Source organism: Rhea pennata, chromosome 3 (genome assembly GCF_028389875.1).
Source record: "Rhea pennata isolate bPtePen1 chromosome 3, bPtePen1.pri, whole genome shotgun sequence".
NCBI classification, from domain to species: domain Eukaryota; kingdom Metazoa; phylum Chordata; class Aves; order Rheiformes; family Rheidae; genus Rhea; species Rhea pennata.
This window is the reverse complement of record NC_084665.1, coordinates 5,782,026-5,805,540: the sequence shown is the minus strand read 5'-3', so window position 1 is coordinate 5,805,540 and position 23,515 is coordinate 5,782,026. Positions and strand designations below refer to the sequence as shown.

The window sequence follows — 23,515 nt, the reverse complement described above, 5'->3', positions numbered from 1 at the left end:
AAATGTATAAAAATACATTTTGTCTAAATTAATTATAATCATTATTATACAGCAGGTATAACCGGGGAATGTTAGATTGTAGAGACGAGCAATTTTTGAAAGTGCTTTGCTAAAATTAGTTTGTGTTTAGGGTAATTATACTAGAACGTGTCTGAACACTTAAGCGTTAGCCGGGAAGTAACTCACCATTCAAATGGTGCTTAAGCACTGTAAATAGTGAAATATCTTTGGACCGGCATCGTTTGGACGGTGGTGGCTTCTGGGTAGTAATATGGGGTTTCAGGATGCCCGAAGCGCGTTCCCGGGGACGTCACGGGGTTTTCTGTGACCGCGTGGTTTTGAATGTCACGTTTCCTTGGTTGTGTCGGCTAAGTAACCAGAAACAGAAGGGCCGAAGGGCTGGTGCGTGAAGGACGATGCCTGGACGACCGGCGCGGAGCTGCGCAGGAGGAGCGGAGCGGAGCGGCCCGTCCCGAGGAGGGTGCAGCGCCCGCCGCGGCGGCGGCGGCGGCGGCGGCGGGGAGGGAGGGCTGCCGCCGCGGCGCCCTCGCCTCCCTCCCCGCCTTGCAGCCCTGCGAGCCCGAGAGCCGCGCCGAGGCTGCAGATTTCTTTCCCGGGCTCGCGCAGCCCTGCGCCGCCAGCCCGCGACGCCGCTGGCAGCGAGGACGCCCGTCCGGGCCCCGCGGACCCCGAGCGCGCTCGCCAGGGCTCCCTCCCAACCGGTTAGAGTAACATCGACGGCCGAATAGGACGGTTTGCCTGCATCCAAAGCAGCTCTTCTTTTTCCCCGCTCCCAGGAAGGCCGGGAAGAAGTGACTGTGACCGCAGAGTAAAGGTTAACCCGTAACAGTTTATCTTTTAGAAATGCGTGACCTTGTTTGCATTTTAAAAAAAAAGAAAAAAAAAGTTAGGAGAACTATTCCAGCGCAGTTTCCCTGTCTAACTGCACACGGAAACGTTAAGCACCTCCTCAGAGTTTCCTTACAAAGCACGCCAGTCACCCGGCAAATCGGCGCTGCCGCTGGTGCCGGGTACGAAAGCTCTTTGCCTGCGACACCTGATCTTGGCCAGTATGTCAGGGTGTTACATAGTGGGGAAATGCCGAGAATACCGCCTGTGGTGCTCCTGCTGATGGATCGCAACCGAGGGCCGTCAGTCAGCGCGCCGGGAAATTAGAAACACAACAAAAAACAAAAACCCCCTTCATCACGAGATAGGCAACCTTGTCCCGTGTCCCTCCGCATACGTGTACCTGCGCTGTGTATGTATATAAATGTACCTCGTAATTCCCACAGCACAGCTGCACCTCAGATAAAAACGTTTCTCAGCTGGTCCGAAGAACTGTAGTTCTACTTAAATCTCTAAATAGGTCTAACTATCCGCACAAGCTTCCTTATAACATTAACCTTCCAATTTTTTTTTTTGCTATGTACATTGGATTGTTAATAAATAATAATGAATAACATATTAAAATTACAGCATACTGGAAGCAGAGTCCCTTATCAAGGCCAGGAATTTTTCAGATTACTAGTACCACGTCCTGCACTGGAACAGTCTAAACTCCTAAGCTGCACTTGCCTGAAACTTGAAGGGGATGAACAGCCCCAGAGTGGAAGGGCACAGCAACATGGCCACAATCATAGTGTTCCGTTTTTAATTAGTTTGTTGTTTTGAGAATGTTTTTTAATCAGAGGGTTATTGTTTGGAAAGGGTAATATATCTCCTGGATGTTAGATTGGCACTTTAAATTTTTGTGACACTTATTTTTGCTTTATTTTTCCAGTTTCGGACCATTTCTATTAAATTCCTTAATACGTTCATACACAAGCTATTGTCTTGACGAAATACTCTGTTTCATCAGGGAGGAGTCCCTTTCAAATATGTGTTTAAACAGGAGAATTCAGAATTGCACTGAGTAAAAAATGGAAATACCTTCTTGCCTTTAAGCTGGCAGCCGCATCCTTATAGCAGGTGCTCATGTTCACATCTACTATGTGATTCCACAGAAACATAACACGGGCTTCGCTGTGCGTGTAGGAGCTGCTTGTGGACCTCAGTAGGGTCACGCAGGAGCGCAGAGCTTAACACGTGTGTAAGCACGTGAGGAGGAGGCCGCCACACGTCGTTGGGTGCGCACGTGCAGGGCGCGTGGTTGCTGTTCGCAGCGCTGATGGGTGTAGAGCTAATGTGCAGAGCCGGGTGCGAATATCTGCATGCCAGCCTACGTGTCCTGAGACCTTCAAAAGCAGATAAGGAAAAAAACACGTATTGTCCGCAACAAGAGGGAGAGAGGGTAGGAAGTAAAGATCTGGCATCGCTGGAAAACTGCTGTGTTTAATCTCAAACATCACCAGAAGAACTTAGCAGGCAGCAAAAAGTAATTGCAGCTGTATGAAGAATATCCATCATTCCAAATTAATTTCTTCTGCTTTAGTGTTGCCCATTCTAAGCAAGCGCCTTTCCTAACAACTCTGAAACACTGATCCCACCTTCGTTTTACAGACCCTGGGATATATTCCTTGGATTTAGTTTTATTAGCATATAAATAAGAAATTAAGAGTATAAAAGAGTATAAAAGAGTTCAGGTCAAGTCATGTCTGCGGGCTTGGGCTGCCCGGGACCCGGTGTCCCGCGTGTCTTTCCCCCCGTTCCTCCTCCTGTGTGTACGCACAGCTCCACCTTTACAAACGGCATAGCGATCTCTCATAAATGACCTTCCCAAAAGATGCTTCTCCGCCAAAAAACCATCAAAGAAAGGGAGAAAGTAGAGCTGAAAGCTGACTTAAGGGGAAACGCTTTGGCCCGCGGCTGCGGAAGGCCTCCGGGAGAGGGTAAGGAGCGCAAGAGCAGCCGCCGTTTCAGGGCAGCTGAAGCAGCCCGGCCTGCCGCGAGCACACCGCGCCAGACCCCCGCTCTAACTAAGCGCGGAAGCTCTACTATTATGAAGGGTAATGCTTTGAAAACGGAGAGGATATGAAACTCTAATTAATTTCTCTTTTCTTTCTTCCACTCTTCTGAAACAATGTAAATTGCAGAAACAGCGTAAAACTGTGATAGACTTGAAGTCAGTGGTATATTTTATTGTTTCCTTGTAAAAGCCCAGATTCTTTTCCATGTTTTTAAGTCAGTATCCTTTTGTTGTTTTTGTTCAAAATACTGTAGGAATGGCTGTTAAAATTTTAGACTCTTTCAGAAGAGGATAAAAAGGAGATGCAAAATTACTGAGGGAGGAGATGTCTGAGTGCTTTAAATCTAACAGGAGGCCTTTTTAAAGACTTCCTTGAAACACAATATTGTCTTCCAGGGTTAATCCAGGATAGTAATAATTAATTGTAAATTGAGAAACAGCTTTAATTCTTCAAAACTAGAAAAACCTGATGCACCAAGCCCACCCTCTTAAAGGGCCAGCAGAAATACTACAATGTGGCCTCACAAACTGAGAGGCTTTCAAACTGCTTGGCTTTTAGAAATAGAAGTAAAGTGAGACTTAAAGTCACTCTCCCTTTTCTATAAATTTAGCACCAGCAGATGTTTTAAAAATGATTTTTTTTTTTTTTACTGAATTGGTGTGATTTTTGTCTTGTATCAAGTAATCTAGGGTGTTGTTCTTTTTGGCTATCTGGACATGCTTTTTCATCAACACAAATCACTGCAATTACATGGCCAGTAGAAAGGAGAAGGTTGATCAGCAGTGATAAAGCCCAAGATGGATTAGTGTCCTGTTTCTTATATCTTTGTTCCTTATCTTAAAAAACCCATCCTTAGCTGCTTTTTTTTTGTTCCAACTCTTGCACTTTTTATTTGCTTGTTTCCTGCTACTTGAGTGAGAACCATTTAAGATAGTAGGTTTTCTTGATGCAAGCAGAAAGGTTTTTATATTGCACCTTCATGCCTATTTTTTAACTCGTGAAAGTGGCTTTGAGTATCAAAAGATTTTATTATGCTATGGTAGTATGTTAAAAATGCTTTAAATGATGCCATTTGCACATCTTTTTTGGTCACATTCTCTTGATTTGCATTCCTATGAAGATATCCTAGAAGATACCTAGAATCCACCAGGAAAAATCTGTGAGTTCAGAGACATCATTGAGTTGTGCAACAAAAAATAGTAACTATTGTACTACTGGTGGTTACCAAAAGAGTAACAAGTAACAGATCCAAGCCCATGCCTGTGCCTGTAGTGTTGGCTGTGTTTGTGTTTGTTTATTTTAACTAAAACTTCCTCTTGCGTTCCGTGATCTTTTACAATGTGTAAAAAACAACTCCTGTGTTGTAATCTTTCTTTTTGTCTGTTTCCAAAGGCATATGATGGGTTTGCCAGCTTAGGCATATCGCGACTGCTGGAGCCTTCTGACATGGTTTTACTCGCGATACCCGACAAACTGACAGTTATGACCTATCTCTATCAAATAAGGGCTCATTTCTGCGGCCAAGAGTTGAACGTGGTTCAAATAGAGGAGAACAGTAGTAAAAGCACATATAAAGTGGGTAACTATGAAACGGACACCAACAGCTCTGTTGATCAGGAAAAATTCTACGCGGAGCTGAATGACCTGAACAGGGAGCCCCAGCTGCCGCAGCCGGACAGCGGGCTGGGGGACTTTGCTTCTCAGGACGACTCCGTATTTGTAAATGATAGCGGCGTTGGAGAATCTGAGAGCGAGCATCAGACCCCTGATGACCATTTAAGCCCGAGTACGGCCTCCCCTTCTTCCCGCAGGACTCGGAGTGACCCGGATCCACAAAAATCCCAGCACAGTTCTGGAAGGACTTCTGCGTCGGAAGAGCTTGGGAAAGGTGGTGGTGCAGACACAACACAAGTGCAGCCTGTGTTGGGAAGGAAGAAATTGCTGAAAGCTGACACTTTAGACTTGAGTGACTTGCCACATGTCAGCGATCTGAAGGAGGATGCGTCTCCCACAGTTGCTAGTGAAGATGGTGACAAGAAAAGGCACCAGAGTTCAGACAGTCCCACTGATTTCTCAGAGCAAGAAAAGCTGGGACATCTGGGATCCACCGAGAGCACAAAAGCAGATCCCGGTTCGCCTGGCAAAAAGCCGAGTTTATCTCCTACTTCTAAACTGGGATATTCCTATAATAATGATGCAGATCTGGCGAGGAAAAAGCGTACTTTGAGACAAGCAGAAACTGATTCTGACCCTGATGCCAGAACAGCTTTAAATCATGCAGATCAAACAGCAAAAGCAGCCCAGGTAAGAAACTCAAAGTTTCTATGTTCCAATGGGTCAGTGTGGGGTTCCTGGTCAGATTCTTTCTCCGTGATCATAATTTACACTGTACCTGCAGGGTACAGCAGTATGTTTTTATTATTGGACAAACCAACCAGCTTTGGTAGCGGAAATATTTAGGCTAAAATACATTGCTGAAAAAAGCCATTGCATGAAAAAAGAATTCATAGCAGTCCTTTATAGGAATTGTCCTACAGTAAATCTTTCCAACTTGTCTCCAATTCAAGTTGGTAAAGTTGTTGTACTCTCAAGCAGCTCAAAGAAGGTGGCTTCGAGGCTTTGGCCACCGAGCGTGGAACTCCCAGCATCTTTTTCCTGAATTGTGCATGCTCAAGCAATAAATAAAAAAGGACTATTAATTCACTGATCAGCATTCAAAAAATTCTAATGTTCTGAATGCCTTGAAATACACCACGTGCATTTCTGAATCTTACCCGAGAGACCACGTGGCCTTGTGAACACAGCCCACCATGGTGAGGTAGAAACTCCTCCATACTAAGTTGTGCTGCTGACTGAGTGGCCTCAAGCATGTTACTTAACTGTATTATCAGTTTTCCGATCTGTAAAGATAAAAAGTGTATGCCCACCTACCTTGCAGATTTATGGTGGGGATGAAAGCTGAATATTGTATAATTGCTGAGCGTTATCAGTAAATAGAATCATCACAAAAATATGTAAAAAATGTTATCATCAACCCAGTTTACAAAAAATGCCAAACCAGGCTCAAAAGTTTATCCCGCTAAAGAACTTTCTTTAGTTTTGGTTTTGTTTGGCTTCATGCCATGAATTGTAATAAGAAAAAAAATGTACACAATCTTTCAATATTGTGAATTGGTTCAAACATTTTTACATTTTTTTTCCTCTAAGTAAGCGCCACGAGGATTCATTGTCTTGTAAGAGAGACAGTCCATAGCTGGATGGTAATAGACAAAATATGAGTTCTATAGTCAGCTAATTCCTCTCCTCTAAACCGTGAAGTCTCATGAAGTTTTTTGTCATCTTCTCTGGGCACTGGATGAGGAAGGAACAGGTTGGGCCATGCGTAATAATACAATGGGGAGAGATAGAGAGAGGGAGAGAGTCTTTTCTACTGAGATTTTCATGTGCAAGAGTGTAGTACACCAAGAAAAAGGAAGAGATGACTTTGAAGACTTTCCTCGCTTGTTAATCCTCTGTGCATTTGGGGTTAACCCTCTGTGCATGAGTTCTAGCTCATGGAAAGGCCTGAAGACATGTTTTCCTGGAGTCTTCATAGCTGACCTTGACTAAGAAGTCAGTGTTGTACATAAATACTTGGGAGCATCATCTCAGCTCCTTTTGCCTTGGCAGATATCCGCCTTCCGTTATTTCTGCTGTGCACGGTAATCGGTCGTGTGTGTGAAGTAGGGACTTTCCTGTGGATATTCATAAATGAAACAGAAGAAGATATTATTGCTGGAGGGTTTTTTTTTTTTTTTTTTTTACCTTGTACTCAACCTCTTTGTGTTCAATTTAAGTCATAAATAAGAGATACCCATTTAAGTAGCCAACGAAGCATTTTATTTGCATACATATTAAAGTAAATAAGTAAACACATAGCACATTTAACATAGTTGGCTTCCATGAAGCCAATTATCTTTTTTACACAGTGGCGGTTTAAAGGCATTAAATGTTGATAGAAATTAAGTTTTAGGGGGAGAAAAGACAACTCTATTTACATTATAAAGGCCTACGACTTTAATTTTATATTTTGATCACCTTTACTTTTCATTTCTGTAGAAAGCTCTGTCACCTCATGAAGCTGTAATCCATGTAACTCCTGACCTTTATTATAAAGGAAGGCTCCTGGCTATTAACTACTGTATAAATGTTAAGTGCCCGAGGGCTGCCTTGCTGTTAATTATATTTCTTTATTTTTAAGCAACGAATGTTGTCAAGACAGGAAGAACTTAAAGAACGAGCAAGAGTTCTGCTTGAGCAAGCAAGAAGAGATGCAGCTTTAAAGGCGGGGAATAAACTGCTAACCAATACGGTCACCTCGGCCCACAATAAGCAGCTGAATGATGTAAGAAATATTGGCCAGTGTGGCACTTTACTTTTGGTTAAAATTCGTTGTACATGCTTACTTTTTGGAGGGGAGCATGTCCTTGCAGAATATTTTTTTCCTACACTGAATGTCCCGGTGCTCCAAAGTGTCATGTACCCGGAGTTCACTTTTAAGTGCTGTTATAGCCAGTAGAAAGGTGCCTTAGACGTCACTGGAGGCAGAGGTCTGAGAGCACCTTCTTTGATTGGCACTGCTGTTTCTAACGGGAGGAAAAACAAAAGTTACTTGTTAAATGGTAGTGGAGTAATTTATGCTATTTTAGATTACCTCTTTTTTTTTCAGTTAATGTAAATGCATTCCCAGAACCCCTGATGCAAACTACTCGTTTCTTCCTAAGTGTTATGCAGTGAATGAGGCTGCTTGTGACAGTCTTGTAAAAGAGTTGGTGGAACAGTTCCTTTTTATCAGGAAGGTGGATTATGCTGGTGAGATGGGAAAGTGGAGCTGGGCAGCGAGCTCCAGTGCCCGAGCAGCTATGGTTGCACCTCCAGTGGCCTCAGTGGTGACCTGGAAGGATACATGCTCTCTGGAGATGAAAGCTAATGAATTTTTGGCAAACCTTCGCAATGCAGGTTTTGTGATTCAACTATTGTGCATTGGAGATTGTAGTGTCAGCTAAGAATGTAAATGTAACTGAAAAATAATGATACAAAGAAAGGCTTGAATTTTCATGTCTTTCAGAGGCTAATACTGAGAGGCAAATTCTGCTTTTTACATAAATGGGATCACACAGTCAGAGAAGGAAGATAGTGATTGTACATCTCATTTCATTCTCTAAACTGTCTTAAATCTATGGTGTACGTACCTTTTCTTAGAAAATATTTCCTGCCACAAACTGGCAAGCATTTCTCTTCGTTTTTCTTAAAAATACATGTGTATATGCATACATGCCTTATATGCCTAATGATAAAATTATGTCAGTGATGTGATTATTTTGTATTTAACTTTTTCCTAGATGACTGTAAGTTAGTATAAATTTTGCGTTTGATTTTTTGGTTGATTCGTTCATTTAAACAGTTTTTCATACACCAATCTTCGTTATAGGAGGGATGCTATAGGGAACTCAGACAGGAACAGCTGTTGGAACTGCCCAACATTTTTTATGGCAAGCTCCTATTTTCAAAATGTTTATAACTTTACTGGTATTTAATTTTTTGAGCTGAAATTTTGCATATTGACACTCTGCCTAAGGGTAATTTTCTTTTTTTTTGGGGGGGGGGGGGGGAACTTCAGAAAAAAACTGTTCAACTTTCTCAGAATTAGGTTGGATAAAGCATCAATCCCCTGGAAACATCTGTTCAAAACAATCCAGGTTGGAACAATAGCACAAGCTCATTAAAAAACCTCAAAGTTCAGGAAAGTTAGTAAATATCAGAAAAGAGTGTCTAAGTGGACACAACACAGCAAGACTTTCTTTTACAGTTGCTCCCCTAATTATCAGGGCCTGTTTTAGTACACATCATAGTACTGGAAAACCGAACTTTCTCTCTTGGGCTCACACTGGTCCTGCTGATGATACCCAAACAGGAAGAGAGAAGAAACTACCCCACCTGTATACAGAGGAGAGATGCCACAGGTAGATGGCGAGGAGATAGACTGCACTCTGAACTTAGACAAAAATGTATCTAGGCCATGAGATCCAGCTGAGGAATAAGAGATAGGGACAGAGTTTTCAGAGCGAGAGACAGAGTTGTGTAGTTCAGGTTACCCTCTTACCCATGGGACCTTATTTCATTTCTTGCAGAAGTTGAAAAGTGAATTAGATGGAGAATTGCAGGAAAAGGAAGGGAAATCTTGTAGGTATGACAGCTGAGTATGGTTTTGCAGGACCAAATGCTGCCTCTATCATCAGTTCTTCATGACGTTGGGAAGATAACTTGAACCCAACATATTTGAGGTGGCAGATTTCTTGTTTTCTGATTTCCATCCTGAGATTCTTGGGGGCTGATTTCTGGAATTTTGCAATGTACCCAGCTGTAGGCAAGGCAACGAGAGTGGTGCTGTGAAAAAGTTGTCCAAGCCTGTCTGAAATACTGAGCTGTCTGGAAAAAACAGATATTGGGCATCTGAGCAAGGTCACTCTTGACCTCAGTTGCCTATAAAATAGGGATAACAATAGCTCCTCACCTCGTAAAGGTGTTGTGGAGATGAGGTTTGGAAACTCTTAGATACGATAGTGAAGAATGCCCCAGGACAAATTAAAATAATTCTGTGTTCAGAGATAAGTTTGAATAATGAATGGTGAGGGTGCAGTGAAATATTGAATAGTTGCTTATTCACTGAGCATTGTCAATCATAACCGCTGAATGAAACAAGCGTCCTGTAGGAAAAAAATTGAGTTATGCAATTAAAGACCATGTGAAATACAGCGAGAACTAACGCAAGACTGTACAACTAACCTAATTCCGACATTTCCTAACATTTGAGTGCTTGACTTACCAAGCCTAACACTCTCCTAATGTATTTCAATGTGAGAGGTACTCATTGTGAAGGGGAAGAATTTATAATGGAGACTGCTGTATTGTATTGTTTTTGTGGTTTATGAGTTATATAAAACTGGCAGGTTTATATGCCTATCCACACACATGGCTACTGTGAATGAGGATGTGTAGATTCATCAAAATATATAGAACATAGATCATAGAATGGTAAGGTTGGAAGGGCCCTCTGGAGATCATCTAGTCCAAGCCTCAGCGTAGCCCATATGGGGGTTGAACCCGCGACCTTGGCATTAGCGGCACCATGCTCTAACCAACTGAGCTAAACCTGCCCCCCAATATCAGATACGTATTTCTATAATCAACTGTTGATTTCTGTTTGAGGAGCATCATTTTTCTATAACATAATTGATGGTCATAGAGATGAGACTTCTTAATTTAATGTAGTGATGCCAATTTACCACAGGCCATTGCTTATCTGCTTCTTGAAAAATAGAGGAGACTACTACTATTCAGGGCTAATAGTAAGAACTTTGACTCAAGCATCTTTTTCTAGTCTGTATTAGCAGAATGTAGATGTCTGTCCTGTTTGGAATAATGTTCAATGTGTTGTCCAAATCACACTGATGCTGATGCAAATTTTTCCACACTTTGTGCCGGCTGTTGGATTAAGCTGTTTCCTGGTTTGGTTTGCTTTGGTTTGGGGGCGATTCAAGAGAAAAGCCTTAAAGTAGGAAGATGTGATTTTAAACGAGGATACTTCGAAGAGATCCCCAAGGCCTGTACTTTCAAAAGTAGCTCTTAAATGTGCAACTGCAAGTTTCATGAGTATCTTCATGAAAAGAACTTAATGCAACCTAATGTCTTTCAGAAGGAGTATGCTCTAAAAATCAGCCATCCCAGCTAAGCCTGCAAAGTCATTAGTTACTTTTGAGAATCTTGGTTCATAGGTTTTGCCGTGCTTCTTTGCACTTGCCATAGGAGAACTATGGCTCTTCTCGTAGTCAACAAGTGAGAACTATATTTGGTGCATGGGGTTGTATTGCTGCTTGGAGTCAAGAAAAGAGAGGAAATTTCCAAGTCCGTTCCCTGGTCATAAGCACGGATTTCTTCCACTGTCATCATTTGGTGTGTGCTCATCTGATTTGTTTAGGTAGCAGTCTTTTTCAAAAGAAATCCATGTTTGACCTTCTTCAGCCTAAGCCTTACCCTTCCTGTGGTGGAATCAAGACTGTGTGATATATTTCAGTAGTCTTGTATTTCTGGCTTGCTTTTCATTTTTATTTTTATTTTTTAAAATCTCTATTGTCTTTTTATTGGCTGCTAACTGGTGTCTCAGGAAGTACTGGCCATTTTTCCATGATGTGTTCTTTCTCTTGGCTGTTCATCCGATTTCCTTGAGTTTTCTTCTTTGCTGCTCTGTCTTTTAATCTTCTTATTTTTATACTCTGAGGGTAGGCCCATATCACTATTTTCACTTACTTTACTCAGAAATTGGTGAAATTTTAGGAGCAGAAGATTAAGACACTGAATTTCCTTTTATAACTTTTAAGCTACTCCTCTGAATCTCACACTTCTTTCTCATTGCCTGCCAGGCTGTACCCTCTTCCCCTTCTTTAGTTTGTGTCTTCTTGTACTTTGCTCTCTCTCATACTGTCCATTTCAGCAATTTGTCCTATGCATTTCAACTCCCTCTCCTCTTCTTTTTGTTTCCTGAAATCTGCTTTCTTTACTCTTTCTTGCCTTAAATGTCTTCTCTCTGTGGCTTCTGCTCCATTATCTTCCATCACTGTTCATTTCACCTGATTTAGTCTTTGCCTGCTTCCTCAGCTCTTATTTTTTTTAGCTCTGTTTCTTTTCTCTCCTTTTTTCCAGAAACAGTTTTCACCACTAGATCTGCTCCTTTAGTGCTTCTGAGAACCATGAGCTCTGCAAACTGTAGTGTTTAAGCCTGTATGCAGATATTGAGCCTAAGAAGAGACTGCATTGATCAAAACTCTTTGAAAACATGCTTATGGTTTGGGGAGAATCATAGATATGGCCTTAAAACTGATGCTGCATTTTGGAGGCTAGAAAGTGAACTTAGGAGCTCTGTGAACATATTGACAGACTTACCTGATCCCCTTATGGATCTCGTTCCTCCAGAGAGATTTATGGACAGCTCTGCCTTCCTGCTCCTGTTCTTGATGTACGTGCACTTGATGCAGAGGTACTTTTGCGAGATATTTCTGTTGTTTCCAGTCTGGCATAACAGCTGCAGTCACTTAGCTTTCAACCCACAGAGCCTTTTTATTGGCTTCCTCATTTTTATTTAACCCCCCTTTTCTCGTGATTAATGGTACAGTGCTTGGACTGGCAAAACTGCTCCCCGCAGTTACAGTGTGAAAACATCAATCTGTAGCGATGGTTGCTAGCAGCTGGGGCTTGGTTGGGATGAGGTGTTGGAAAGGTGAGGAGACTGGGGCTGGTCTGTGCAACCTAACTGGAAAAGTGGCAAGCTAGAGGAAACCAGGACCAAAATTGGAAATATTCAGGAAGAGCGAGGCTGAAAGGTCTTTTTCCCCTAGGTAACTGTACCTTACCAAATTGGGAGTGGAATCCATAATTCTTGAATTTCAGCCTAATTCCATTGTCAGCAACTATTTGTGAAGGCTGGTGGCAAAATATTTGTCTTATTCTCCCTTAATGACTGATCCACGTAAAGAATGGAAATTTCCTGCAGCCGTCGTTGACTCTGTAAACTCGAGTGGCTATGGTTGTGAAGCCGGTGCGATTACGGAGAATGGAGTTAGGAGTTAAAAAACGCTCAGGCAACTTTAATTAACCTCCTTTGCGGATATGCATTATGATGCAGTCTGTAATTATGTGGTCAGATACTCTTTTTCCCAAAGCAATTGTGCCTCATTTAACTGAGAGGACTGAGGCGATGTAGCAGGCTGTTTGTCCACGGGAACTCTGACTTTTGGATGCAGAAACTGCAAAGTGTCCAGTGAATGAAGCGGGGATTGCAAGGAGCAAAAGGATGAGGTCATGGTTACGGCGCCTGGAAGAATTAAACGTAGTGCTGCCTTTGCCTCCGAATTCCCAGTCGGTGCTGTTAAATTATTTGAGCCAGACTTCCTCCAAGTGGTCATTGGTTGCATATCCTTCCTTTCTGGAGGCGAAGGTTGGACTTGCAGGTGTACTGAGCATCCCAGATTGTGCGGGAAGTCAATGGGAGCTGTGCTTTAGACACAGAAAGGACTACGTAAAGCTTAGGACACGGAAAAAAGCAGGTGGTAGGCTTCCCCGAGCAAGCACCCAGTGTTAGATCCTTTTAGCTGGATCTCTCTGTCTCGTTGCTCATCCAAAGAGCAGGGTCATACCACCACAGGGTGCTGTGAGAAGGGAATATGCTTAATGCTTTTGAGGCACTTAAATGCTGTGGTGGTGAGCATAGTAGAAAAGCCCATGAAGAAATTAATAATTCTGCCTACAGAGCAGGATGTGAATATTGTGTAGTAAAGAATGATGCTACAAATTGGTGGGCCCAGTGAAACATGGAAGATAAACCAGAGTATTGAACGTCACTGAGTAAGAGTTGTCAGTTCTAGACAGAGGGATATAGCAAAAGTGTACGGTCATGCCCTGATAAGGCTTTATTCCAATGGATACACAGAGAGATGAAAATTAAGATTGTGCCCAGCACTCTTACTTCTGGCATCTCCGAAATCACGTGTGCCTGACTTAAAATTCTTCTAACTCGTTTTTTGTAAAGTGGAAAAGGGGGTGATATTCTTTCTAAAACAGGCCACAGATCTGCCCAAAGTTATTTGGGTTTTGCAAGAGCTAAGGATGCCTCCTTGGTGAATTTAGGTGCAGGACTGGGCCTCTCGTATGGGTTTGGCCAAAGATTTCGGATATTTAGGGTCTAGCATAGGTGTTGGGACGCAGGACTTGACTACTAGGACACCCCAAGGGAATCACTGCACATCTTTTGCCCCTTGTAAAATAAGAAAATGGTAATTCTTCTTCTGCAGCAGCATTGTGAGGATGATGCACTAAAAATTGTGAGAGATTCAGTTTATAAAATAAGTATTTAAACTGGGTTAATATAAACTGAGGGGGTGCTTTCAGAGAGCAATTGTTACACTACTGCTGTGCTTAAATGCAACTGTTGCTAGCCTACTTACTATACAGGGAGATAGCTGTTATCCTCACTGCCATTATTAAATATTTATTCAAGTGGAATGACAGTTATACCTGCTTAAATATAAAAATATGTTTAAAAGAACAGTGGGGACTATATTCAGCTTTTGTAGCAGAATTTGCAGATAGGAAGTAGCTCACCAAAAACAGGCAAACTCTGTCTGCGACCAGTAGAGAAGGAAGGAGAAAGGGTTGTGCTAAAAGGTTGCTTCTTTCTGCTCGGAATATTGCTTTTTGTTACTCGCTTGCTCAAAGGACTTGTTGCAGCTGTATCTAATTCGTATTTAATAGGCTCTTTCTACTTCAGGTATCAATCTGTTTTGTCCATTACTTTTCATTTTCATAAATATTTGAGTGCAAAATGATAATTTTTGCATATGCCGTGGACTAGTGGAAATGGAAGTCTTTTTTAGAAAACCTGCAGAAACCAATGAAAATCTGAAATTAGATGAATTTGTATACTTTAATTTTGAATGCATACATTTGCACGGATATGGGATGTTCCATCAGCAATGAAATGAAAATAAAACATGATTTTAAATGCTCAGAAAAAGCTTTATTAAACTGTTCCATTTATTGGTCACATCCTGCAATAATCTCCCTGCCCTTCTGAGCAAAAAAGCTCCTAACTATCCTGCTCTATTATGTGACCAAAAAGTATACTGTAGGCAGCAGGTACAGGTGTGATACAGAACACAAATTCACAGTAGACAACAGAAGTCAGACCTTTTAATTTGATTGAAAGATGCCTTGAACTCAATGGACCAGTGCAAGTATTGTTTGCTCCCAATATTCTTAACAGGTTCTTGAAAACAAGTACCAGATATTTTTACTCAGTAATTTTTATTTACACGCGAAACTAGTTATATTTTAGATAAAAATGCTCGAGATTCTCGGCTGCATTTTCTTGCTGTTATTTCCATTTTCTACATCTGTTCACACGAGTCAAGCATCTAGGAAAGGCATCTAGGTCATTGGTGACATTTTTTGCAGTATTCCTAGTTGGAAAATAAATGTGATTGAGGTGGTAATATTTGTTCATTTAAGGGAGCACTACCAAATTACTCCTGAATTATTTTTATAAGAAAACCAAGAAAGAAAAACTGACTTGTATTAATTAAACATCCAACACATATTTACTGAGTTGTAAGACTTTGCAGATGGCAACCTTGGTCTTTTAATATTAATTGGAAAATATTGATTGAGAAAAGACTAGTCTGTCGTGCCGATAATTGCGACCAGATTTAGATATGATCATGAGATCTTCTTGAGATTACAAAGAAGCAGTTACCATCTAATTGGTAAAAAGATTGAACATTATTTTGGTAATCCCTGAGCTTTGGTAACTTATTCCCTGTTGTTCATTTATATGTCTTGTATGTATGCCACTATAGAGTGGTTAAATATGGTTTAAGCTGATAAGACTATGCTGGATAGTATTTACATTTCATGACCATTCCAAGTTTTATAGCTGTTTTAACCATATACTTTTCTTTAAATGAAGGTTAGACCTGCTGACTGAACACTTCAAAAAACACCTGAACTGATATTTACTTCTTTATAATGACATGCTGAGGTTGAGATAGCCCGATCCCGTTTCCTTGATGGCGAGAACAAACAGGTTGTTTTATTTCACGTTATTTGATACGTGAAAAATAAAAAATAATCTGTAACTTTCCAAGAAGGTGCTACATCTTTTGACTGCATATGTGATATGTTTAAGGACTTTCTTACTATGTAGTTGTGATATTTCGCTACACAGAAATATCAGGATATACAGCTCGCTGTCGTAGCTGGGAAAACAAATCAATTAGTGCGAGTGAAACTCATTTCTCGGTAGAATTAGTATGCACTGTCGTTTTGGTACCGTAGGGCTTTGTACAGAAAGTGTAACTTTTGCTAATGCAAGACAAATGTTACGGGGTTCAAGTTTTAGATAAAAATGCTCGAGATTCTCGGCTGCATTTTCTTGCTGTTATTTCCATTTTCTACATCTGTTCACATGAGTCAAGCATCTGGCCCAAATACGAACGCGCAGCTGCTTGATATCCGCGTGTAAATTTAAGGCGCTGCGGAGTCTGCAGCCGTACCGTGGACACGCGCAGCCACATTTATTAGCTGCGTTTTAAGGTCATCCGAACGACGCCAGTTCAAAAACTTCGGTGCCTCCTGCCTGCGCGTGGGTGTCCGCGGAAAGGGGGCTCCGTGTTTCGGAGCGAGCCCTGGGCCTGCTCGCGGCTCGGATGCTCTTTTTACGTCGCGGGTGACGATAGCGGCGGCTGCTCGGCGCCCGCCGTCGGGAATCCCGGGGCGGTATCGCCGTGACTTAGAGCTGGGTTTTGCATTGCCTGCTCCGCTATTGCTCAGCGCGCGCAAGGGCAGAGTTAAAATCTTTATTCATTTCAGTTGAAAATGTTCCTTTTGTTCTCCTTATCGTGTTCCGGCTTTCCCAAGGATATATGCCTTGAACGGAAAGTCACATGTGCATTACTAATTGTGTGCCGTTGTATTTACAGTTCCTAGTGGTGGCACTGTGAAGCTACTAATTCTTTTGCTTCACTTGATGTACAATAATCTGAGCGTCTTTGATAGCAGTGAAACAGTATTAATTGTTTTGTACGTTTCTTGGTCACTCGTCTTAGGTGGTCTTCATAATCTATTAGAACTTCCAGCCAGATTGCTGTAATGTCATGCCTCCAGCAGCGATTAAATTGGTAATTAATGAACAGGCCTTGGCAACATAAACCACATCCCGTTAATTTTCCCTTTGGAGTTTTTCAGAAGTTGTCGTCTCTGTCAGAAAGCATTGCGCCACCTTGCTACGGCCCCTTGGCATGAAACCACGACGGCTCGATTTTTTGCAGCCATTAGTAGATCAGAGCGGTAATTTCACAGTATTTTGGTCAGGGTAATTATAGTCCCCAGCACCGAGCGGAGTTGGGAATTCGCACGAGAAGCCCAGAAATACCAGGTGAGCTTCCTCGTGTTCACTGGGACGTTATGATTAGTTTAATTGGGCTTTGTTTGATTCCGGCCGCGGCGGCTCCCCGCTTCGGCGTGCCTGACCCGCGCCGACGGCGGCCGGCGCGGGGGCGAGCGCTTTGAAGCGGGGACGCGCCGGCGAGGCCGCGAGCCGCCCGCGGCGAGGCCCCGCCGCCTCCGCGCCCGGCTCCCTCCGTCGCGCCGGGCCCCGGCGTCGCTGGAAGGAGGAAGGTTGAGGCGGCGGGAGGGCGACGGCGCTGCGCGAGGGCTGCGCCGCCGTCCTGCCCCGGCTGCTCCCGGGCTCCCTTCGCCGAAAGCCCTCGCGGCCGGAGGCGGCGCGCCGGCCCCGCGGCGCCGGCTGAACCGGAGTCGTGCGCAAATGCCTCCCTCTCTGCCCCCCTCGCTCGCTTTCTAATTGATACGATTTAGGCAGAGGAAAACGGTGAGGGGGATTTTTCTATTGCAGAAGCAATTTTTAAGGGATTTAGTCTTATTCAGCCTGAAGGTCTCCGCACTAATGAGAGCACTTAAGTTACGTCCAGGCGTTGATTAGACAGCTCATCTATCAACTGGAGCATGAGAATTGGTATTTTAGGTTCCTTTTGTACGTTGGAAATATGTATACTTTTTTTTACGACTTTATACCGTTTTCCATGTATCTTTAATTGCCTTCTTTCTTACCCAAGGTGGCTCTAACGCGGCCGGCGGAGTGCAGATGGTGACAGTCAAATGCTCTATCTTTGATTAGCAGCGATGTCGAAAGTGGTGTCTGTAGAAGCGGCAGATCGTTGGCCAAACACATTCCTCAAACGATCACAAGCTCCCTTAAATTCCCAAACCAGCCATTCAGGGAGCACGAAATTATATATTAAAAAAAAAACACACACAACAGCAGCAGCAAAAATTGTGAGTGCTGACTCTGCCTGCAGTTGTGTGTGTGTGTGTTTAAAACACAATAGTGTCTTAATTATTTTCTGAGACATTCTGAAAAGTACAGCTTTTGCAACTTTTTGACATTTCAGATTAAAAAAAAATTAAAACATTGCCACCAGCTTGCACTATGAGCAGCCTGTAATAACAGTTAAAAAAGCTTTCTGAACTATTTGACAAGATTTCTTAGTGCTGAGGCCATATGCTGTAGCCTTTAAGCTATTTCTTCCTATCAGTTTCATTATCACCTGCCTCTGAGTCTCCAATATCATCAGTAAGCACATGCAGAATCATAATTATGCCATGTACAAGTTCTTTGATAACATGTACAGTTTTCTTCTTAATTCTTTATCAAATGCATTGATCGTGGCATGTGTGCATTGATCCAGGTCCACCATCTGGCTGTGTGTGATAAGCACAGTGGCATCTTTGCATTTCCACTGTCATTCATTGCGCTACAATTTGGCTGCAGGGGAGTAGTGGCTGGGATTAGCCCTGTTCTGCTACTTACTTGCATTTTAAGTTGACACCTCTACAGCGGCTCAGACCACATTACAAACTGAAACACATACGCACGACTTAGTGATGTGACACTCCTCAATAAGCTTACTCCACTAGCTACTCAACAATCTGTAATTGGATTTGTAGGAATAACAGCAAAAGATTTCCTAAGAATTGCTGGGGACAGAAGGTGAAGTTTTCTCATTATTGGCAAAAGGCTAGGTATAGATCCTAGGCGATTGGTATTTTCCATTAAAAACAAGCTGCCAGCAGTTTGCAGGACATTTTCAAAAAAAAAAAAAAAAAAGAGGAAAAAAAAAGGAAAGCAAAACAGGATCGGGGAAGGCATATGGTTTGCACTTGTTTCTTTGCAGTCTGATCGCACGCAGGCAGGCAGCAAACCCTCTGCCCTCCCCGCAGAATTAAGAGCGGGCTGGGGTGGGGAGGGGGGGAGGTTTGCGAGACCCCCGCGCGCCCCCCGGCTGCGGGGGAAGCGGGAGCGTTCCCGCGGAGGGCTCGTCCTCCCCCTCCGCCCGCCGCGTTCCCCTCCGGCGAGGTGCTGCTCCGCAGCTTCCACCTCGGAGCTCCTTGCCAAAACTCCCCGTTTCGTAACGCAACTTTTTTTTTTTTTTTTTTAATTATAAAGTCAAGTTGACACAAGAGCAAATCCCTTAAGTGGAGCTCGACAAACGTTGGCTCCTGCGATGAGTAAGCAGCCTCTCCTCTGGGGAAGGAGGCTGCGGAGAGGCGCCGGCCGCAGCGCCCTGGCTGGCCGCGGGCCCCGCGAGCAGAGCGAATTCCCGGCCCCGGCTTAGCGCAGGGCTTTGCTCGGTTGCGATCGGGCTCGCCGGGGCGAGGAGGCGAACCGCCGGCCTCTGCGGCGCGCGGCGCTGTCGCCGGCTCCTCAAAGTCGCCGCAGCGCCGAGCGCGGCGGGGGGCAGGAGCGCTCGCCTCCCGCCGCCACGGAGGGCGGGCGCCGAAAGGGTTAAACGGGTTAAATCTTATTTATGTGAATAGAACTGCAGGGCTGTTTCGCAGAACGCTCCCGCACAAATGCCTATGGCTCAACTTTGACGTTACAATTTTTTGTTGGTTTCTTTACTTTAAATACTTGAACTGTTGGACCTTTTACTTTTTTCTCTGAGAAAGATGTATTTGTACCAGATTAGAAAAGCTAAACTGTTTCTTTACATTGAATAATCAGCCTGTCATGACAAATCTATCTCCTTCTGCATGAGTAGGTGCCAGTTTGACTAGCTTCTTTTAGGCTCACACTGGGTTTTAAGCTGGATCCATGTGCATGACTGGCAGTGCATTTGTTGGGCCAGATCTAAGGAGCCAGAGAGCGTTCAGCTCCTTTTTGCCTACAAAAGAGCAGCCAGACAACCAGCAAGAGGCCTTGGATGTAGCACAAGGTGATACTTACTTAGTCAGCCGTTCTTTTTTTTTTTTTTTTTTTCCCTCCATATACATGTATTTTTTTTTCCCTTTCGGTAAACTAAGAATTTATCAGTTTCACAGCACCACAAGGGATTAAGTTTTCGGTGGGTTATTTTTCCAAAGCCAGCATTCTTCACACCGTGAACACCGCGCCAAATGAATTGTAGGTTTTCCAGGAGAAAATAAATGAGATTGGAAAAAAAGAAAAAAAAAATTTTTCTTTCTTTCTTTCTTTCTTTCCTTTTTTTTTTTTTTTTTTTTCGCTGGCTAGCACGTCGTTAAAAATACAGCCTCGGTTCAAGGAGTCGTTTTCCACTTTGCAGTCGCGTTCAGCTCGGAGTTTGGGGTCTTTTGGGTTGATTCGGGTTGATTTGATCCTGCCCGACGGCGGCAGCTTTGCGACGACGTGCGTTGCGAGCGCTGCGGTCTCAGGCGCCGGGCTCCGCGCGCTTCGCTGCGGCTCGTCTCGCCGGCCGCCCGGGCGGCCTCTGGTCCGCTTCCGTCGAGACCGTTTTCGCGCCACGTGCGTGGTTTGTGGGGGTTGGCGGCGGAAAGCGGCCGGGGTGTTTACGGCTCCCTTTGCTCTGCCGCTCGCTTCCCCCCGAGCCGTGCGTGGCTCCGAAGGGCGAGCGCGGCTCCGCGCTGCGCGGCGGGCGCCTCCGGCCCGCGCCTCGTTTTGCGCCTCGCTACCTGCCTGGGTCGAGCTGCTCTGAAACGGCAGCGCAGCCCAAGCATGACCCGCGTCCCTGGGGCGAGCAAAGATTTAATCTGACCAGATGGGACAAACCCGAGAAAGATCTTGACTTTCCACTCTGCTTTGCAACAAGGAAGGCCGATCGGCCGGCTCGCGGGCCGCTCTTCGCTGGCGCGGGCCGAGGCCGGCCGTCCCCGGAGAGGCGAGCAGGTGTGGCCCTTTACGAGCGCGTCTGCTTGCATTAGGAAAGTTGGAAACGCTCTGAAAAGATCTGCTGCACACTTTTAACGTTTCACCCCGAATCCCGCTTACCCAAACTAAGAGCCGACCGAGGTCGCGGTAAAAGCCGGCCTGCCCAAACCTTTAAAAGACCTTGTAATTTTATTTCCTTTTTTTCCTCCTCCCCCCCCGCCCCATGCCCCCGCCGGCGTGTTTCTGCCCGGCGCCGAGGGACGCACCAGCCCCCCCCCCCCCAAATTGCCGAATTTGGGGAGCGGGCGGCCGAGCGCCCGGCCGGGCTTTCGCCTCCTCCTTCGCCCTCGCAGGTCCGGGGCACGGTCTCCACCGTGGGCGGCGAGTACGAAACGGACCCCCCGACGGCAGCGGTTTTCACAGGCGAAGGCCTGCGGAGAGGGCGCCGGGCTGAAGCTGCGGCGCGGGGGAGCTCGGTTTTCTCCCCCCCTCCCCGTGCGATGCAACTCCAGCGCCCTTTTCTCCCCGCTCCCCTTAAAAGCAGAAGTCTGCTCGGGGGGTTGCAGCTGTGTCAAAGCCGTTGCGATGCCACTGCTGATCACTTTAATTACTAGGACTAAGGAGGATAAAATTAAAAGTAGCACCATTGAAGCAGTGGAAGAAAGCTTGCCGAGATGGCGGTGAACTGTGAAATATAAAAACTGCATACCAATACATTTTTATAGGAGGGAAACAAGGAATTACATTACTTATTCTTGAAGAGTTTGTCCTTAAATGGGGAAGTTTTACTTGCTGTGCAGCCATGTGGCAGATTTTTAGACCGTTCCCAAGTCATCGGGGGAGGGAAAAGAGCAGAGTAAAAACTCGAGCGTCTCGGGGGCACATCGGATGCGTGTCAGAGGGGGGGAAGATCCGCCTGGTTTTCTCTTCGAGACTGAACTGTTCTGCAAAGATCGCTGTACGGGGGCTTGCGCGGTCCTTTCTGCCCTCGCCGCAGATCTTCTCTTGGTGTGTTTGAACCGGTCCTTCTCTCCCTCCCCCCCCCCCCACCGCTTTCCTTTCCTCCTCCAAACAGGAGAGTATCGGGGTTCGTGCCTGTGTAACTTCTCCGCAGCGCTTTACTTTCCAGAATCCAGCGGGTTGGGTTGCTTTTTAGGTAATTGCACCGCTAACTCAGAACTTAATCGCTGCGGCTTACGGACCTCTCCTGATCTAACCTCGGTGGCCCCTCGCACCCGTGCGCCCTCCGCCAGGCCCGGGGCTCGGCAGCCCGAACACATGAATTGCATTTCAGCAATAAATACGCTGCTTTTCTCTTATCCTCCCCGGTGATGATTGGCTTAATCAGTGCAAACAGGAGGCCCGGTAATGGGTGTTTGCCTGGAGATCCCGGGATGCTAATGACTGTGCTAATAATGCAGGAGGCAAGTTCGCTGGCAGGAGGATGGGGAGAGGATCAGGCCCCTCGGTTTAGGGTATATTTGTCACAAAATTGTAACCGGGCTTATTTTTAAGCTCTCTGCGGTCCAATGGGTGAAACTGCTCAGCATTAAACCACACAGGAACCTCACTATAAATTTTGCCCACTCCTTTTTAAAAGTCATTTAAATCAAAGCCACAAGTTTGCCTACACTAGGAATTGCAAGCAGTAAAGATCCGAGCGATCTTATTTCGTGTAAACTTAAATGCAATTAGCGTTACCAAATACCGTGGGTTGAAAGAAAATTGGTTGCTGTGTCAGTTGGCTGGCTGTGAATTAAATTAAACGGAGCTCGGGGAGTGCCTAGTGGCTGGAGCAGCTTTCGGGCTGCCTCTCGGATGTGTTCGTCAACAGGTTTTGGAGAAAGCCGCTGCTCCGCGGAGCGGCGGAGGGGCGAGGAGGTGCCCACGGCGAGGGTGCCGGGAGCCGGCCAAGGCGCCTGCCCAGCGCCAGGCCTGAGCAGAAGCGCAAATCCCGGCCATCTGATAGGGAACGGCGGCTCTGTCACTCAGAGGCGCGATACTGTGCTGTGTCCATATGCCGTGTTTACTGTAGGGTTTTATGAGTTGTAACCTGCCCATGCAAGCTGTTAATGAGGCTAAATCTGGCTGCTGGAGGATTGAATTACAGCACACCTCTGGGCTAATGGTTCTCCTCGGAGAGTCCCATTAGGGCTGCATTCGGATGCATTCATTTGCATTTTTGCTATTGTGCCGAGAACAATGATGAGTAAATAGCTACAAACAAACAATTTACATGGAAATGGCTGAAGTGTACCTAATTAGTATTTTGGGCTTGTTTTATTAAGGATTGCTTAAGCAAAATAGCACTTAGGCGCAGCTCTTCCCAGCATCTGCAGGTGGGTAATGTTTGGTTCCTTGTTGGGTAGGAAAGGTGCCAAGATTGCTCTCCAAAATTAGGCATTTTGCTGTATTCCACTTCGTTAAGGCCAGTGGCAAATATTTTGTTTTTATCCTGTACATTATATCAATAATACAGAGTTACAGACGAATTCGACTTAAAGCCAGATGCTGCCTTTGTCGCACTTACGAGTATTTGTAATACTGGAGGAGGGGGGAGCCAGTCATGTAAAGTTTTCCCTAACTTTGAAAAATTCAAATTTTTAAGACGAAAACTGAAATTGTGTTTCCGTTATGGTTTAATGTACTTTCATAGATATATTTGGATGCATCTTTTTTATCCATATTTTTAGTTGAGGCATGTTAGCCTTGTCCAAACTTTCATGCAGTAAATTTTTGTTAATTTATATAACTGAAATATTAGTATCCTAACATAGTTACAGGTTTTAGTAGACCAGCACTATCGCGATGATTG

General features: G+C 44.6%; 1 protein-coding gene across 5 annotated transcripts in view; it reads left to right on the top strand.

Moving 5' to 3' along the window:
• Positions 1–23,515, top strand: part of EHBP1 (EH domain binding protein 1) — a 210,753-nt gene that overhangs the window by 135,603 nt on the left and 51,635 nt on the right. For all 5 annotated transcript variants that reach the window (XM_062571439.1, XM_062571442.1, XM_062571441.1 and 2 more), the window contains exons 13-14: positions 4,302–5,213; positions 7,150–7,293. In XM_062571439.1, the coding sequence (XP_062427423.1) occupies positions 4,302–5,213; positions 7,150–7,293 (1,056 nt within the window). The remainder of the gene's footprint in view (positions 1–4,301; positions 5,214–7,149; positions 7,294–23,515) is intronic.